At 33.1% G+C, this 20,180-nt stretch overlaps 1 protein-coding gene across 12 annotated transcripts in view; it reads right to left on the bottom strand.

Annotated features, from left to right (window-relative positions):
* ASPH (aspartate beta-hydroxylase) overlaps positions 1-20,180 on the bottom strand; it is a 114,468-nt gene that overhangs the window by 76,537 nt on the left and 17,751 nt on the right. For 8 of the 12 annotated variants that reach the window (XM_084215587.1, XM_084215591.1, XM_084215594.1 and 5 more), the window contains exons 3-4: positions 18,447-18,515; positions 4,721-4,765 (exon numbers count right to left, since the gene is read on the bottom strand). In XM_084215587.1, the coding sequence (XP_084071713.1) occupies positions 4,721-4,765; positions 18,447-18,515 (114 nt within the window). Of the gene's footprint in view, positions 1-33; positions 2,520-4,720; positions 4,766-18,446; positions 18,516-20,180 lie in introns of those variants that run through there. The other 4 variants (XM_084215593.1, XM_084215595.1, XM_084215589.1 and 1 more) reach the window with 3 other exon arrangements.

Below are 20,180 nucleotides of genomic sequence, written 5' to 3'. Positions count from 1 at the left end.
ATTTCATAGAGATATACAACAAGACAACAGAACTCTGGAGCAAAAATACTTTATTTTTGTGTCTGTCTGTATAGCCTGGAGTGCTGCTCAAATAAAATTTTCTTTGGAAAGGGAAAAAATAAAACAACCCAACCTTTCCAGAACCCCATAAACTTTGGGTCATAGATACAATATTTTAATCAGAACAGCAATTCATTTGAAATTTCACTCCCACACAGTTAAAAGCTCTGGCACATTACAGGAGAAAATAAAAAGTGATGTGCACCATACCATTGTGCCACCATCCTTGAGAAGTGTGATTTGAATGCTCCTCTGGTCAAATATACATTTTAACACTCACCAGAGCAAGGCTGAAAAAGTATATCTATCATCACCAAAACCTAACAGAGAATGTTCATTATGGAGGTGCATTTATTAGATCTTCATTCTCTCATATTTTTTGCTAGGCACTGTAATGTTCACAATGCACATCTCTTCCTGCGCTCCTCATGAATATATAAATATTTAGAATATACCTCAGAGTAGATAATATCTGTTCATTATCACAGCCAGAATCTTAAAATACTGTACTTTTTTCTACAGCTTTAATTTGAACTGTTTTTCACAACTGTTTGAATGCTTCATTTTCTCTAAAAAAAAAAAAAAAATTAAAAAATCAAATAATCTTTAACCTTATTATCACACCTTATAACTCTAGGGATCAAAGCATGATGCAGACATATGTATAGAATGGCTGAACTAAGTGTATTGCCAACTGTTATACACAAAATTTTAGCAAAACCATAAACAGAATTAACCTTCAGGACTTCAATCCTAAATTACCATCCACATGCATATAAATACTCATTCTCAATTTCATTCCTTAATTTGTTTTCTTGAAACTAACACTGCAGTACAAGAATCAATCTTAAACTTCCATTACAAATTTTGTTCTGAATCCTGTGTAATTATATTGTGCAGTTCCATACAATATACTTGCTTTCAAATTTATTTGGAAAATATTCATTTCTAGATAAACTTGATAGCAACCATAGATTCAATAATATTCTGAAATCTCTCTATTATCTCTTCAAAAATGTTTTTGCAACTTTATTTATTCTAATGAGACTGCTGAATAAACCTTTCCTTGATGCTGAAAATAGAGAAGCTGTAAGAACAAACTAACACAAGATTTTGCTTATAGAAGCATCATGCACTTGAAAGTGTTGAAGAAGATAATAGCTGCAAAATATCTAAGCTGTTCTCTAAACAAGCTCAACCAGAATTGAGTAGTACTAGCATATCACATCTTACATGTAATTGGAATACAACAATGCTTATCAATGATGAAATAGATGGCCTAATTTTCATCAGTATTCATTACCAAAAGGTTGGTGAACTTGGAAAAAAATCACGACACAGTTAAATAAAAAGTGATAATGAATCAAGATTTCCAACACAAATATGGAGAAATAAAATAATTAAGTAAATAGGGAAGGAAGAAAAGCAGAAACATATTGTCATGGGATCAAAATACAAAAATGTAGGAACATTTTGATTGAGTATACCCTGAGGTCTCACGATAAAGTGCAACTCTGAAGCTGGTTTGACTCCTTGTCTCAGGAAAAAAACCCAGTTTCCTTAGGGAAAGAATTTGGCAGAGAATAAGTTACATTTATTGGGTTAATAGTGGACACTACAGTCCATTAATGCTCCTTTTAGTTGTTTCTGTGAAATGGAAATATTTTATGAGTTTTCACTACATGTGTCCAGATAAGCCTGTTAATATTGCTTTTAAACTTGCATTTCATATAGAACATTTGACTTTCATCTCTACATCAGGCAAATACAAGTAAACAAGGAAAGAAAAAAAAACAATCACGAAACCCCAAACCCATATTTAGAGTAGATTTGAAGTAACTGGCATCAGGTTGACATTTGAATGTTTTCAATACACATTGGTAGCCAGGCACATTAACATATGTACATACTTGAGTTTCACAGCAGATGTTTCTGCTTTGTGTTTATAATACCAGTACACACTGAACAGTTTTTTAAAAAATATTATATATAGCCTTTGTTCACACTTATTTCCAGAAAACATTATTTTCTTATTGCCATATTTACCACATTCATATAAATATGCTGAATTCTACAATTTTGAGGTCTGTTCCTCATTAGCAGAATAGGAACTCTTGTTTATTTCTTTTCTTTCTTGTCTTCCTTGGATTGGCTTTTAACTATCTTTTTTGTTTCTTTGTCTTTTCCCACCTGAACGGTGCCATCCTTTTCACTGGCTGATCTTTTTGTAGTCTCCTTGGATTTCATACTTTTCTCTAGGCCTTTTTCCTTTCCTCTGTCTCTTTTAGCCTTGTCAGAATCTTTCTTTAACTTATTCATATCAACAGCTTTCTTGTCCTTTCGATCAGTAGCATCTTTTCCTTTCCTGGTTTTCTTTTTCTCTTCTTCATTTTCCTCCTTTTTGGATTCCTGCTTCTCCCTTAACTTCTTGAGTGATTCTTTAATAGCTTCTTTTACTTCTCAGTTTTTCATTTAAAAAAGAGGAAATGTTCAATAAGAGAACCATTCTTAGGCCGAAAAGCATCTTATGAACAACCATGTAAAAGCTTTGATCAAATTATTATTTAATGTTTGTTAAGAGTTAAACTTGTATAGTTAACTCCTAAGCTTTAAGCAATTTAAACAAATTAGTTTTGACTTTTAGGAACATCTCACACCATGCAGCCAGCGGATAACCTTGGCTTGTACTGCAGCTGCATCCAAATGAAGTGTTAATCTAGAGAAAACCATGCCTCTATTATCTTACTGCTAACTTCTGCCCAATGCTAAAACTACTTTTGCCTGTGAGCATGAAAATCATAATAAATTTTGAACCTTTGACAACAGCGTAACAGTTATAAACATTATTACACAAAGTTATAATACAATGGTTTACTGATATTGCTACCTCATATTAAGCAAAGACTTAAAAAAGATAACTGAAATACATATTGAGAAGTGCAAGTAATAAGAAACAGCAATGTCCTGATGAATTAAATCAAATCCAGAAAAGTTAGCTTGGTTAGACTAAACTCAGTGAAATAAATCAAAGCAATAATTGTAAATAGTTTCTTACAACTTTGCTTTTCAGTTATCAGTAACATTTTTTTCTTAGTTTTACTTTTGGAGTTGTGTCACTTGTGCTTCTCTACTTCAATTCACATTTGGGTGTGACAGGGTATACAGATAATATGTCATCAGAACATAAACAACCAGAACAGAAGCCTTGAAATTTATGCTCAATATGTTTAATGTTCAATATTTACTTCCATTTTGCCATAGTTTTGAAAATATGTCAGTACCAGTAGAATTCTCCAGAATAATGAATTTTAAATTCAATAAAATGCAGTGATTTTTCCATTAAATCTATACACAATATTTGCACTTAATTTTGGAATTAATACTCCCACATTATTAAGAATGTGATAATGACTTCTACATATAAACAGCTCTATTTTTATTCAGACTTTTGAGAGAAACTGCAGTCTGTTGAGGCAAAAAAGCAGGTCTGCCTCTAGCTGCTGTGTAATGTTTCTGCACAGTGAACAACTCAATTACATAGTTCAGTCTAAAGGGAATGACATCATATTTTCTTCCAAATGGTTTTTGACATAAAATATTTGAAATATGCCATTTATTTATTCTCATATCAAACAATGAAAAATAATCCAAAACTCAGGAAAGAATTGCTAAGTGACAGTTGTAACAGGCTTTGAAACATGCAGTTTGCAACCAAGTTATACCAAGCACAATGCGGAACAAATGCTAAAAATTTCAACTTGATGCAAGGTGCTGAGTAAAGCCACAGTGAAATGAGCAGCAAACTTTCCTTAGTAAATACACTTTTTTCCTCATGAAGGTTTGTATGGTGAATAGCATGCATTTTTCATATACTGCTAGGAAAAAACACCTTGCAGTCTATATGTGGTTAATGTAACATAGAGACTGTTTCCATAGCCTCATGCTGCCGCTGCCCAGAGATAAGTGAGCAGATATAAAAAGCTACACACCTGAAGTACACCTGGTACCTTGGTGTTTGCTGAGGCTAATTAGCTTTTTTTGTCTTCAACACTATGACCTGTTTATACAGCAGTGTAGTTATAAATAAATATATGGCATAAATTGGTTGCAATCTATCCCACGCCAAGCTTTCAGAAAATATTGCAATAAATCCTGCAAATAATATTGAAGGGGAAGTTATTGTACTTTGCCTAAATTTCAATTCTCACAGGAAAAAAATAGATGAAACTATTAAAGTACAGCCTTAGAAGAATTAAGGCATTCAAGGCCAATTATGATATAGTAATGGTATCATGAATTCATGGAAGATAACAAAGAGGATTTCACATGGAGCAAAATCTTACTTAAAAACATGCAGAATATCAGGTTATCATAAACTACTTACAATCCAAACAAGACATCTGTTGTAAAAAAATCCACACAAACAAAATATCATCTCTAGTTAGGAAAGCGCTTGCATTGCCTCTGAATTTCAATCGGTAGTAAAAGAAAATACTGAGAAATTGCAAGAACAATAGTTTTCTGCATCATTAGAAAATATTTAGCCAACATAGCTAGTATTAGTAAACATTATAACCCACAGTTGGTATTTGTACTGCACATGCATTTCATACATCATTATCTGCATAAAGTTCTGCATGAAAAAGAACATTAAAAATACCTTTGAGTTTAGTTTTTTTCTTGGCTACCCCTCCTGGCTCCTCACCTAATTAGTTGCAAAATGGAAATAGGTTATGAGCATATTTGTGGTGTTTAATAAACTTGACATTAAATTTTCCAACCTGCCATCTTATGTAAAAAGTTCACTTAACATAGCACACTACAATGCTATGGAAAAATACAAAATATTAACTCATGAAAAATAAAACAACTTCAGTTGCAGGACCATCACAAGTACTGACGTGAAAGACTAACTAATCAAAGAAAAATACCACGTTACCAGATGTTATTTGTGAAGCATCTGACACTTGGAGATTGCTCAGGTCTCTCCAAACAAGTGCTGCCACATAATTATAAGCAACACCTCCTCTGATTTTTCTGCAAAGTATTTGCCAGTTCTCTCTCAAATGCACTAATTTATGTTTCTATAAAACTTAATAAATATTTTATAAACATATTAACTCAAAAGGCCTTCAAGTACACAGGTATTGCAGAGTATAGAAACTGACTGTTTTCTTACAATAAATTACAATATATGTTTCTTTATCCAAAGGAAAGTAAATGTTTTGGCAAAGGTATTGCTCAGGTCTAAAAAGCAGTTACCAGTTCATTAGAATCAAAATACTTAACTGCATTACTTCAGACTCCTTAAGACTATTAGTCTTCTTTTCTCATTGTAGCTAACAAACTGAGAGCAGTCAGCCTCTTGATTGTACTTTATAGCTAGTACCACAAGAGGCATAAAGGCAAAAGCCTTTCTAAAAATACAAATAATATTTAGCTTCATCTTTTTAATACCATTTAAAGAGTCTGGATTATCACTATCATGATGCTGGGGATTAAGACTTAAATCCCACAGACACAGCAATTTTGACCACAAAAATCATGTAAGTTGCTATCTAAAAGCCAACTAGAAAGTAAAGAAAAGCTGAAAAGATACAGTAACTATTTTTAAACTCATACATAATCTTATTAAATGAGAAGAGATATTCTAATGTGTCAACACTAGGCTTCTCATTCAGACATACAAAACACCTACACTGAACATCTGCACCATGAGCTTAGGTTTCCAGAAAACAGTATCTACCTAAACTGTGTCATATATCATTTAATCTGAAAAAACAAACAATATTCTAATAGCCTATACTAAAAAAATGAAATCATAAAATGAAAGAATTTAAATGTAAAGTCATTGTAATCACCTTGCATCTAACTTCTATACTACACGTTTTCAAAATATCAGGTGTTGATATTATAGCCCAAATTGTTTTAAAAAAGGTTAATCATGGAAAAACAGGCTTTAGATTAATTTCCTTACGAAGTCATACCTGGGATATGAGTATTTTCAAGCTCCTCCCTCATAGATTACCACCATTACTGAAGTCCAGAGCTCTAACTTGACTAAAATCATTATTCAGTCTTACTATTTCTAAGCAGTGTATGGAAGAATAAGTTAACTTTTTTTTTAATATAAAAGGAAATATAGGCTCCAAGTTCCATTTACATCATCAATGAAAATATAAACAATAAAAGGTACTCAGAAAAGATGCGCAAAGCCATATTTAATTTTACCCCCGCCCACTTTTCATATTAAAATTAAACATTACTGTATATTTTAAGATACTCTTAAAAGCATATGTTGACAAAGAAAACTGTAAAATTTTGCAAGTATTAATATACACAACAATTATCATACAGATATTTCAAATTATTTTAAAATAAACATATATTCACTATGTTGAAAAATTACAAAATAGCTTGTTACTGATTACTGTTATTTCACTTGTTAAATATTTCACAAGTAGTAATTTTGTTTCAATCTGCTTTTATGCAATGAATAGCACTAAAGTTCTCAGCAAATTATCGATTCATAACATAACTATATAAATCATGTAAACTTTAACATCTTAATAGACCTGTTCACAAGAGAAGCATGTGAAATAATATATTTTAAAACATTAGTATTATACAATGATCACAAGACCAAAATCCTGTTGCATCTTGACTCCCACCTGGATATGATCCCTACAAAGGGAAATCCCTACAGCACAGGGAAGTCTTACTTGTCAGCCCCAATTATGCTGAAGCAAGATGGGTGCAAACCACTTGGTTTTCCAAGATAGCAATGTCCAGGGCATGTGACAAAATCTGGCACCTAAGGGAATTCATCCAAGACTTAGGCTCTTACAACACAGGGACACACAAACAAATGTCCAGAATTCTATAAATGATGTAGTTGAACTTGTGAACTCTTATTCTAAAGCCCAATTCAAGTGGCTTCACACTTGTTTTGAGCTAAAGTTCCTGCTTTTTTCCATTCAATCCCACATTATGAATGTCCAATGATGGCAATGCAAGAAGAAAATATACAATTTATAACATCAATGGGGTTATAATGGAAGGTCAAAAATGGCTATTATTGGAGTTAGTTAATTAAAAAGTTGAGTTCAAAGTTAAAAGGATAGGTTTAAAATATTTTTAAATACCTCCTTCAAATAGTCATTCTATAAATTAAATACTCCTCTCAAAGTGATCATTTCCATACAGTGCTTAAAGGTGGTCAGCTTGGTATCTTAACTAACCTTTTGAAGCTCAGAAATATTACAAAGCATTCTTATTCTGCAACAAAGTCCAGCTGTTTCCTCTATTTTTCCCCATAAAAACCTTCAAGAACATTATCCATGAACAACTCCCAAGTGAGACCAGAGATTTAGAACTTGAACATCAGAAGAAAAATATATAAATACTATTTTTATTTAGAAAGATCAGCATTGAAAACAAAAATAATAGGCAAAAAGTTCTCAATTTTTTAGCAGTTTCCCAGATGTTGACAAAAAACTTTCTCATATTTAACAATATATTGAGAAACCTGGCATGCGCAAATACTATTTTATTCACTTAATAATCCTGAAGGATTATTCATTTAATTATTATTCACTTAATAATCCTGCTAGACAAAAGGCTTTGCCATGTGAAAAATTTCCTCTAAGTCAAAATCTTCACAGCCTCTACCTACATAAACACTTTTAACCTGCAGCACCAGGAAACAAATGTAAGCTAATTAAGGCGGTTAATCCACTTAGATGTGAAAAAGGGAGAGGCTACTTTGCATTTACTGCAGAAAGCACATGGGCCAGGTTAGCACTAAGCAACTGACAGCACTCGCTTCCCTTCTGTAATTTATGCAAACCCTGGACAATAGAATATAATGTGTCAAGTTTTAAAACACTAGGGCTGGTGTCCATGCTCTTGCCTTAATTTATGATGTTCCATTAAGAACCTCTTTAGCCACACAAAAAAATAGCAAAAGATGTTAAAATTGCAGTACCAAAAGAGGAAATACAAATCTGTACGCCAAAATCATTAACATTTTTTTCTCTCCTTTTTATTTTCCTTTTCCAGAAGAACTGCAAGTCAGCAAAAAATTATGATTATTTGTATATCCCCCTGCACAAAATTATTACTATGATTGTGCATTTATAATATGCTATATTAGATATACAAGGTCATCTGCTAAACAAAATTAGTTTTCTGACAGAAAGCTAACACTCACTTACCTTTAACTGAGCTCAGAGCGCTTGTCTTACCAAAGTCTGTAACTCTCCAAGTGCAAGAGTTTGAACTCATACAACTAGCATAAAAACCTCTCAAACAACAAAACACCAAACTTCGGTTTATTCTCCACACGTTGCTTTAATATCTCTTGCTTATTTAACTGCCTAATGTCAGAAGCAAAATCCAGATCAGATACACGTGGCATAAAGCATTTTTGTTCCCTGAAGTCACGGATGTTTATGCTGCACCCTGTATGAGCAGATATAAGAAACCAACAAGCAAATCTTGCCTTTATTATTGTGTCTCATGTTGAGACATGCATCCTAACTGACTGTGAGAAAGACAACACGTAATGTATTTCATGCTACTGGGACATCATTATGACAGCTGCTTATTTGATGGAAACCAAACAGGGAATACAGTACCACATCTCTCCAAAATGATTGATCTGTACACAGCAGTTTTCCCCAGCTCCCAAATTACATTTACAATACAGGTGGGTTTTACCTCTCCCATCTGACCATGAAATTAAATTAAAATCTTTCTCATGCTTCAATATATTCTTCTTCTATGCTGACATCTAAATGCAACCTATACCAATAAGTCGTGAAAATTTGATTTCTTCTATAGCCAGTCAATTGAGGCTAACTAATAATGAAAAATTTTTAAAGGGGGGAGAGGGAAATACTGGTAAAAATCATTGCAATAAAAATTTTAACAGATATGCAAACAATCTCTGTACTCTTTATTCTCTTCAATTCGAAGTTATTCTATACATTATGAACATTGTGATTTCTCTCTGCCATATAACACTCTTTTACCTTCAAATTAAATACTGCTGAAGGTGGTCACAGAAATCTGGGGTTCAAAGCTTCCAAAAGTTTTCGGCCATTTCAGATGTATGGGTATTAAGGGTTGTTACCCCTATAAATTTATTTTGATTAGTATCACAAGAAAGCAAGCAAAAGCTTTGCTATGAAGGTTAATGCAGTATTTTGTTTGAAGACTGGCAATTAAAATATCAAACATTTATCAACAAATGACAAAGTAAAACAGCCCACAGATTCTAAAAGCACTGGACAAACTGGAAGACTACAATTTCAGTCACAGATATTTATTTCTGGCATTCTGAAAACGAAATATAAATTAACTGTAAGGAATATGAGGGTATCTAATGAAACTTGAGTGTCCAATTTAATATAAAATAAGTAAAGTTTCATCCCTTGCCAGGTATGAAACCTAGCAAGTTCCACTTAAACAATATATTCTCCACACATTGGAAAAAACACACATTCCAAAAAAACATTGTTTGCTACTAATTTTACCCAGTTTTAAATTCTCAAACCAGAAACTGCGGGAGAAAGCAGCAGCGTTGCTCTCTAAAACAATTATTCTAACATAACAGAAGTCAAAATGCCACAGCTTTCAACCCACACTTTAAAAATACTTTAAAAAAATTTAATGACTGTATCTTTATAGTCACAAACAATCAAACTAAAAATCTAGTTTTCAAGTTCCTTAACTAATTTCAAACTATTCGGGCAGACTCAGAAGCAAATTGGGATACTGTTCAGTTTTCTTTGCTTATTTGCACATCATACTCAGCTTAATGTTTTTTGCTTTTAAGTGCCTTTTTTAAAACAAATGAACAAACAAACAAAAAAGCCTGCCATGCCGATATAACTGAATATTCAACTAAGTCTTATTACCATCCTTACTAGCCAAGTTCTGCTTGTAATCACAACCATTAAGAGAATACATGAAAACCAAACTCCTCTATTCCAGACTTCCAGAGAGAACCACAGGTGAGGGTTCAATTGCTAACTCACCAGGAACAACCCCAGGCAAGACTGAACACTTCTGAGAAGACTGTTTTCAGAAAGGAAGTACCCTACTAAGATATCTACTTAGACTAGGTCTTTGCATCCACCCCTCATCCCTTCTGCCCTGACAAATTCTTCATTCCCACTATAGCTGTTTTTGAGCAGATCCCTACACATTTAATAAAACCAACATGGAAGTTGCATGACATCAAATCAGAACTGTTGGCCCACCTTTCATATCTGCAGCCCAAATTAAACTAGTTCACTGTTTACTGATCACCTGAGTGCCTAAAGCTTTCTCATGGTTCAAGCAATCCACCTTGATTTCACCTGAAAAATTTCCCATTTATCAATTCATTTTTTAAAAATTTTATATAAACTTCATTATACAGAGTTCTTAAAGCAGATGTTTCCCTTCTCTTTTTGGCTATCTAGTTCCATTACTGAAGCATCTACAACAGAATTCAATGTTCCATGACAATTTTTTTAATCCACATTGAGAGGTATTATCCCAAAACAGTGATAAAGCTCTTATTTCTAATTCAAATCTTCTTCTAATAAAGAATCTTCTAAATTAAGATACAGAAAATTCTCAAACAAAACAAAACAACCCAAGCTTACTTATTTCCCACATCTCAGACACTGCAAGTTTCTTGCACTTGCTAACAATTGCTGAGTAATATTCCAGATGTACTAACATTTATTTTTATAATGTTTATGGGTTTGTTTATTTATTTTCTTTGCCTTATACTTCATTATCCATTAATTTTTTATGCTGTTAGCTTTCTTATATCCTAATCCCCAAATATTTGGAAGAAAATGTGACCAATGCTCTCATGGCTCTATTTAATTCATAAACCTTGAGTAGCAGTATTAGCCCATCACAACATTTCACTTGCTTAACACTAGCACATTTTTATTACTTTTAAAAGATTATACAGTACACTGAATTGGATGATCTAGAGGAAGTTTTTTCAAACAGGCATGTTAAACTGCTTTAAAAATGGCATGCCAAAGTAAGTGAACTTTTATTTATTTTGAAAAGAAGTTAAAATTTCAGCCTGCAACTACTAGTGTTTAACTTGGGTATCAACTTCATCTAGGAAACCAATACAAACTTCAGCAAAGCAGGCATTACAAAAACCAATTTAATACAATTTTAATAGTAATTTTTTGAGTACATTATTAATGTTTTAAAATGACAGCTGAGTTTCAGCTTTTGTTACCTGATACAAACTACAGGATACAATTATAAACTGCCCTTTCTATACCAGTAATTTCATGATAGCAGACAGAATTCACATACATGGAAAGTATTTCTGGAATAACTGCCATAAAACAGTTTCACAAGAAAGATTCAAATTTGCAAAACTACATTGATTACTTCAATTTCTCAAGGAATAGAAGACATAAAATTCTAATTTCCAATTAGTCTTTAATATATTTAGTATTACATTAGAAATACATAATCATAGCTTCCCACTTCCACAGAAGGCCCACCTGAAAAACTAAAAGAAATTTGGAACAGCCCTTGTGATGTGATTGTCATATTAAAGAAATAACTGAAGATTTAGACTGAAAACAGACTAATCAGTGGGAATAAACCATATGACAGTGTAGTTTCTGAATACATGATGTTTGCTAACTTAGAAATAAATGCTTCTGTAGAATTTTCAAGCACTTAAAAATTAGTGCTTTTCTTTGAACAAGTAAAAAGAACCTATCTGAGAAACCAGTGAATCACAAAATAAGTTATTTATTAAAATTATATTTCACAAGAGAATTATCATTGTCATGACTATATCAAGGATTAACATAAAAATATGTATTTACAAAATGCAGTCATGCTAGAATACTTTATAATCAAGGCTGTTACAAAATGCTTCAGTTAATGTTTGCTAGAAAGACGAATGTTATAGTGTTAACAGTAGAGATTATTACACTTAAGCTTTGTAAGTTTTGTGCACAAAATGCACAAATTGAAGCACATACAGAAACCAACTACACAACCACAAATACACATTTTATTCTACATATATTTACACACCTGCATAATACTTGCCATCCTGTCACAAAAATGGAAAAATTATTGAAAGGCTTTTAACTACTGAAACAGCATTGCATGGCTAACTTTAGTTCAATCTTTAGAGTGTCCATTTGGGAGGTTTCCCTCAATGCCATAAATTCTTGCTTTATTAAGGTTGACGATTTCATGGACATTTTCGAAAGCCAATCAAATTAGTCTTTCAGTCACTGGTTCTGTAAATCCAAAATAACACAAGTCTTTTTTCCCTGAACCCCTTCATTCTGTGACGTACCATCAACATCATCTGCAGCTTCACTCTCTTCTTCTTCTAGTATTTCAAAAGGAGTCAATACATCATAGAGAAATGAGAGAAAGCCATAAAACCAATCAGAGCTTTCCTCTGCTAAAATATTAAGGACTTCCTCAAGGGAATCAATATTTTCATTACTGCCATCTTTGGTCAGGCCTATACAAGAATAGAGGAAAGAAAGAGAGAGGGAAGGGGAAAAAAGAGAGAGCAGTTAGGTGGAAAGAGGAAACTGTAAAAGGAGGATCTGTGAAAGACATCTCTTGTCATAGACAGAAGTCTTTACAGGAATGCTAACTAGGAAATAGAAGGATGTTAAGAAAGTTGAATCTTTCCAATACAGACTATAATTTGGGCAATAAACATGCAAAATATTATGCCAGAATCTTACTTAAAAAAAAAAAAAAAAAGGAGAAAAAAAAGCAGTAGCTTTGCTTTCCTTTCTTCCTAGTCCTAAAACTAAACCAATTTATATTTAGGTTTCTACCCCAATTTAGACAATCTTTTATCAGTAATCTTTTACTACTTTAAAATCACTCAATTTGCTTTCTTTATTTTTTAAACCGTTATGTTCCATTTTGAGAGCTTGCAACTGATGGCGACAATAACATTTAAAAGCAAAGAGTTTATAAACAAACTCGTCACAGACACACTGTTAAAGATAACATTCTTATCCATGCAGAATTTTGATTTTGCTTAGAAGTGAGGATTCTAATTGCTAGATTTGCAGTTTGTTTGCTTTGCATTTTTTTAACATATTTCTCAACCATTTTTTTCTATGATAGATTTCTATAGCATGCACTTGATTCTCAGGAATTATTTCCACACCTAAGGATATACAGAACACCAGATAAAAATGAACAGGTAGTCAACACAGGGTCTAAGTATTGTTATATAGAAAATCTAAAGCAAGGTAAAGAATTGAGGTAGAGAAGGCCAGAACAGCAAAGAGTGAGCTCATCACTGCCAAAGAAGCTAATATTAGAAGTCACTATTTTATGTTACAAGACCTACTGATCTAAATGGCATTTGTAAAGTGCAAATAAGCCATGGCTAATGCTTTTTCCCCCTCCTGCTTTGGGGGAGGTCTTGCCTACATTTGTTTGGTTTTTTAAATCAGTTTTACAGTTGTTACTAAATAACATTTCAAATTTTCCATTCTAGGAAAAGCACAACAAAATGACCAGGCAACAACAAACAATAACTGGTATGCTTTAAAGCTGGAGAGGGAGGAATTTCCCCCACTTCTAACCAGAACAAACCTTCATTTGTTTTGAAAAGACAAGCAGAAAAGTGAGCTAAAGGTGAAGACAGATTGTTGAAACATAAAATTAAGTGAACGTGTTGCACATGCAGATTACAAAGCAATATTAGATGCAGGTTAATGAAACATTCAAGATAGAGAAGTTCATGGCAGAGACATTCAACACAATTCAACACATTTTTCTTACAGCACATAGTGAAATTATCAATGATAATTCTGAAGAAACTTCCAAGTCCATGATATTCCACATCCTTGTACCTGGATGTCCAGAACCTCTACTTGAGTGACCAGCCATTCTCTTTAACTTTTCACTGGATAGCCCAAAGGTTTAAAAATGACAGATTGAATCCAGGAGGCAATCAAGGTATTATAAATATCCCTCTCCAACTTCTTCCATGGCTTAGTTCTATAAAAATTAAATTTTATTACCAACTTTATGCATAGTACTCAATTATTCTAATTTGTTTTCACAATTTGGATAATACAAGATATAAAGACATAAACTGAAGTAAGGATATTTACTGAAGAACAAAATCTCAATATGAGAATGGAAACTTGAATCTAAAAATCCTAAAAGTACAATTTAAGTTATAAATGCAGAATTAATACTTGTCTTATTCTAGTCTGTCAGAATCTCATATAAAAACAAAATGGGGGAAAAAACCTAAAAAACTCCAACTAAAGAAAAAAACCAACACACTACTCCCAAAAGACCTCAAGAAGTCATTTTTGTACACACGTACAGAATCATACAGATGCCCCTGTTATTGCACAAAGTCAAGAATAAGACTTTTGGACAATTATATTTATAAAATGGAGTACAGCAGCATATTTTCTTTGAAAATACTAAGACTCCAAAAGGAACCACAAAAATTGGAAGAATATGTCTTTCAGTCTTTGTAAAAATCAAACAAACAAAAAAACCTAAATCTTTTCTTTACAATTCTTTGCAAAAATTATCCAAGATGAAGATAATAGCCTTTGAATTTAACAAAATAAACCAAAGAACAAAACCAGAAAAACCCTCAGGCAACACTTCAGCCTGAGTTAAATAAAAAACCCACAGGATTTCATGTTTATCTTGCTTTCTGAGAAAGAGTACAGAAAAACCACCAACTCATTAATACTCTGTTTTTCATCTTCATTCACACCCCTAATCAAGAAGAACTGCTGTTCAAAGGAAAAGTTGATAAGCTCACAAAAGCATTGCAACAAGTATCTGAAATGGCGACCAAAGCAGAGCAACCATACCCTACTAAAGCAGGGACTCAAAAGATATAGCTACTTTATTTCAAGAAAATTCTTAACATGACAGTTTAAATCCAAATGAATGAAGGAGTCAAAAAATTTGCCCGTTCAAATAGTTACCACAATCAGTAGGGCACAGGACTTCCCTACATGCATTTAATAAGACAAAGCTTTTCTTCTCCTGTGAACATCTCTTCTTATGAAAATGAGCACAAGCCAACCTTTAATATTTGAAAGTGCTACAGCAGAACACTAGAAAAATAGGAAAGAGCAGGAAACTTACCCTAAACAGCTGAACTTTGCAAACGCGTTCTTTTAACACCTATTATCTCACTACAGATTTTTTGAACGTGCAATCTCAGCGTGACTGCCTGCAAACATTCTTCTACTGTAGGTGAACCAGAGGAAAAGAAGATTTCTTACTTGGATTTTACTGCTTATTACCATTTGACTGCTGACACACGAGGATGGGGTTTTGCCATTTTCTGCATAGCTGGACTACTCTGAACTAAATGCACAAGAACAATAAAGGGATTGTTTTCTGTAGCTGCAGTTCCAAAACTGTACAAACTACTGCAACCATTTAAGGAGAATTTCTCAGGATATTGTTGCTTGTTAAAAGGGACAGAAGTACAAGAAACAGCTTGGCTACAAAGTCACTATTACAACAGGCATCGGTACCTGCCGCTTTTTTGGTAATACTACTGAAGCCACTGCTGCACTGTAGTGATTTAAAGCAAGGTCAGATGTGTAGCACTCCCCCTAAGAATAACACCCTTCCGAGAACAGAGTGAAGTGGACAATAACTGGGAAGCAAAGTACTGCAGACAGCAGCCCCCAAAGGAGCGGAGTACAAAGCCTCTCCTCCCGTTACCAGAAGGAATTCTGTAAACAGAACCTCAAAAATATCTACGAAAAAGACAAAATCTGCAAGATAATGGCAGATTAGCTTCAACAAGTTTGCAATTCCACCACAGATAATTTTTAATAAATGCTATAATACTCCATAATTACTTTGGGTTGGTTGACTGGAGGAGGGGGTGTAGGTGGTTTGGTTTTTTTACTTCTCTTACATGAGGAGTAGGGGAAGAGGGCAAGAACAAACTTCTCGCACATCCTTTTCAAAATTACACAAATCCCTCAAGAGAACCTAATCATAAAACCTGCTTTGATTCCAACAAATAAAAAAAGAACAGATCCAATCATACCTTATACAAACAAGAAATAAAATAATAACTTTTAATTATTCTATTTAGGTATGGCCAAGTAGTACAGAAAATTACTAAAACCACTATTTGAAATACAAAATAAACTCATGCTGATAGAAGCTTTTCTCAAAATGTTAATAAAAGTAATTAACACCTAAAAGATATTTAAATTTTCATTAATATAGAATTCAATCTTGAAATTTGTAGGGAAAACTAAAGGTTATGGAAGTGGAAAACATTAAACTATTGTACATATCACAACTTCAATACACAATACTAGTGCTGTAATAGCTAAAGAACAGAAGAGAAAAAAGCATATGAATTCCTATCATTAAACACCAAAGTGCAGTAACTCCTTTTATACCAGAGAAACCACTTGCTGTTATGGCATTCTGACCCAGAAAAAAATCCCAGAAAGTAATAAGACTTCCTAACAAAATCCTCACAAATAACAGTAGCTTTGCACTCAATATTCAGAAAGTAGGCTTACTATTCAGTTTTCTTTACTACAATGACTTATTCTGGAAGACAAATTCCTCAACAGAGAATTCAGTCTTCCAGTTTCTGCATCAATGATATAATTTCAGTCTGCATTGTGGTGCTCATTATTTCATATTAAATTTTAAATGTAAACAAGCACAGTAACTTACAGGGAAGTTAATAATATAACATGCTTGTTATTGGAAAAAATATCTTTTTATATTCATATCTTTTTCAGTGTCACAAAACTTTAAAATTTATCATTTCTTTCATACTGCTAAAATTATTCTCAAATTCAAATGAAAATAAATTCTATTTCTAAGCATCTTCTGAAAAATATTAAAAATAAATTTTGATATGTGACCTTTTAAGGTCACACTTGAAGTACAAGGTTTGAATGCATGATAAGACAAGCTTAGAATAGAAACACTTTCATGTACTGGCAGAACTCCCAGCTATATCAGGCTGCATAAAACAGAGATGGAACAAAGCAGCAGAATGTTTCTGCCTGTATACGACTGTCAAGACAAGGATATCCAGTTTCTATACACTACATAATAGACAGAGAAAGATTAGGATTATAATTATCCCAAGTATTATCTTAGTCACCAATTATAATTAACACCCAATCTATAGCTCTGTAGCCATTCAGAGTGCTGGAGATTCTCTGCAGTGACTCTCACATTCACACCACTGCAAACTGATTCAGTTATTACATGGGTTTTCTATAAATTGTGAAGAGATTCAACAAATGAACATACATCCTCCTAAAGACTTAGTTATTTCTTCAGATAAAAGTAGGAAAAATAAAATTATGACAAGCTGATTTTTAAGGAGTATGAATTTGAAATAGCAAACCATAACATTCTAATGTACTACTGATAACTTGGACTAGTTTGATACATTCCGTTTTGTCCTCTGCTCAAGTGTTAGTTTCTATGCTGAGAGGTTCATTGCTTTGTTCATTTGTTTAATTCTACAGGTTTGTGTGCTCAGCAGAGGTTTAAATTTGAACGAACCAACTAAAGACAATCTAAACAAAAGCAAACTTAACTAAAATTTCTACCATCAGGTATGCAAGAAATATCTATCCAAGGCTTGACTGAAGCTGAAGAAGGCTTTAAAAGATGTAAGAAAACAACAATACTATAAAGCATGTCTAGAGATTGAAATATTGAAATTTCCCTTTGAAGATACACAGTCAGCAGAAAGACATCTCACAAATTACAAGGAACAGAAGCCTAAACCCAGTGTTTCAATGCCAGAGAAGAAAAATTCATGTCATGTACTGTTTGTGAAGGGCAAAAAAAAGGAACAGACTTGTGGAGAATTCAGAATAGAGGAAAGACAATACAAAAAATACACTACACAAATAGTCATCTAAGAAGTACAAAGGCACATTTAAAGTAATTTTAAAATGGACCTCCTTAACATGTTAACATAAACAATGTTTTCACTCTAGAAGCATCTTAGGTCCTGCATCTGATAAATTTATTGATTACCACAACCATCTTTCAACATTCAATGCAGTAGCATCAACCACATAATTTCAAAATCATCCTGTAAGATTAAATGCTTTCCACTAGCATTGCTACATTAGAAGAAAAAGAACAAAAATTGCTGTGAGGTACACACCCAATCCTACAACTTGCATTAAGGGAAAAACCCATCACAATGAAATCAATTTAAGTTTTCAAACTAGGAAAAACCAACAAACAAACAAACCAGAAATATTGTTTTGACTTAAAAATAAAAAAGCAAAACATGAACATGCCAACTAAATTATATATTTTGTTCTCCCTTTTTATGTACTTGCCTAGCAATACTTTAGCATCTTCCACATCAAAATCTCCATCTCCATCAGCATCATATATCCCAAGCTTGCCTAGAAGTGCAAAGAGAGGAAGAAAAGACAATTAGGGATTTGGCCATTTGTGTCCAGCACAGTTTTCAATGTGTGATGGTTGACTGTCAATGCTAGGTTGTGACCATCTGGTTTTAACCACATTTTAAATTTTCTGGGAAATACTACAAATATTTCAAGTTTCTTTCTGTATTTCCTGAGACCAAACACAAATTTGTCTTTTTCCTGTGTTGATTTTGCAGACGGTAGATTTAAAGCAAGTCTGTAATATGTACTTGACATGGACATGCTTTGCTCAGAATAAAATTTAAGTTCACAAGAAACATTCAACGTGTTTGACGGAAAATAAAAATACAAAAATTTGTAAAATAATGGCCATTTGTTTTCTGATTGCATGCTTCCTGCAATTCTAAATCCTTGGAAAAGAGATAGCTATACAGATATAAAGTTTTTAGAGTCAAGTTAATAAAGTAAGCAGCCTACTTCCCAGACAAAGGAAAACCACTCACAAATTCTACCAACAATTGTATAACCTTCCATGCAGACAAAAAAAAGTTGCCCGCCCTTTCATGTAAGACTAACAAATCAGTTTTCTCACTTTTTGTTTTTGAAACTGCAGCTCTATCAGCCCTAAGTATATGCAAAAGTAGAACTCAGTTTCTATTAAAAGAAAATTTTCAGCATAAAAGCATGGTATCCAGGATTTGAAGTATCCTGGGACCACCAAATTAGTAGAAAGTTATCTAATTAAAGGCTTGATAAAACTCAGACACAACTTTTAACAGGATAGAACTCTGCAGAGCTTGCAGAACTTTGTGTCCTTATAGTCTGACAGTTTACTACACTTGTCATTCTCTAAATGAAGGTAGAACTTTCTTGCTATCAAAATAAATGAAATTCAGTTCTTAATAAGGTACTTAGAAAATAAGAAATCAGTTTTGTGGAAGAAAAAATTTAGACTTGGGTCTAGAATAGAAAAATATGTTCATCACCATTGTATGGAAGCAACCCATTAGAAAGGAGCCATATCTGTTTATGGATAAACACAGCAGACTGCTGCAACTAGAAATAAGAATTATATCATCTTCAAAACCACGAAGAATGAGACAGATGAGAAATGGCTGAGCTTCATGTCATTGCAAGAAGAGTAATTCTTAAAAAAAAAAATTAAAATCATAATGCAGTAAACCAAACCTTTCAGCCAAGGCACTGTAAAGCAAGCTTACTTCTCTAATATCCTACCTTGTAGGACCTCTGACAAGTTATAACGGAAATCCTTTGCTTTGGCTGCATGCATGGTAAAAATACAAAAAAACATTATTTGCATCACTAGACCCAGTTAAGTTTCAAACCAGAAGATTTTTTTCTGAAAAAAATCAGTCCAGATCAAAAAAAAAGCATGTACCAACAGATTTGTAAATTTTGAAAAGCCACCAGGTGCAAAAGAGCATGTTGAATCCAACAACATCAGGGAAAACAGCTGTAGCTATGGACATACATCTTGAAATTTGAGATATTACTTTGTAACCTTAAATATTATATTAGCAGTACTGTCTTAAAATTGTCATATTGAGATACAATTATCACCACTATAAGCTTAAAACTGAGGTCATTCAACATCTCACTTGTGAGAAGACGACTGATCAGTTGTCCTGACCCTACAGGCATCACAGTCCATCAGAGCAG

This window comes from Fringilla coelebs (assembly GCF_963513975.1).
Source record: "Fringilla coelebs genome assembly, chromosome: 1".
Lineage (NCBI taxonomy): Eukaryota > Metazoa > Chordata > Aves > Passeriformes > Fringillidae > Fringilla > Fringilla coelebs.
This window is presented reverse-complemented; position numbering and strand designations above follow the sequence as displayed.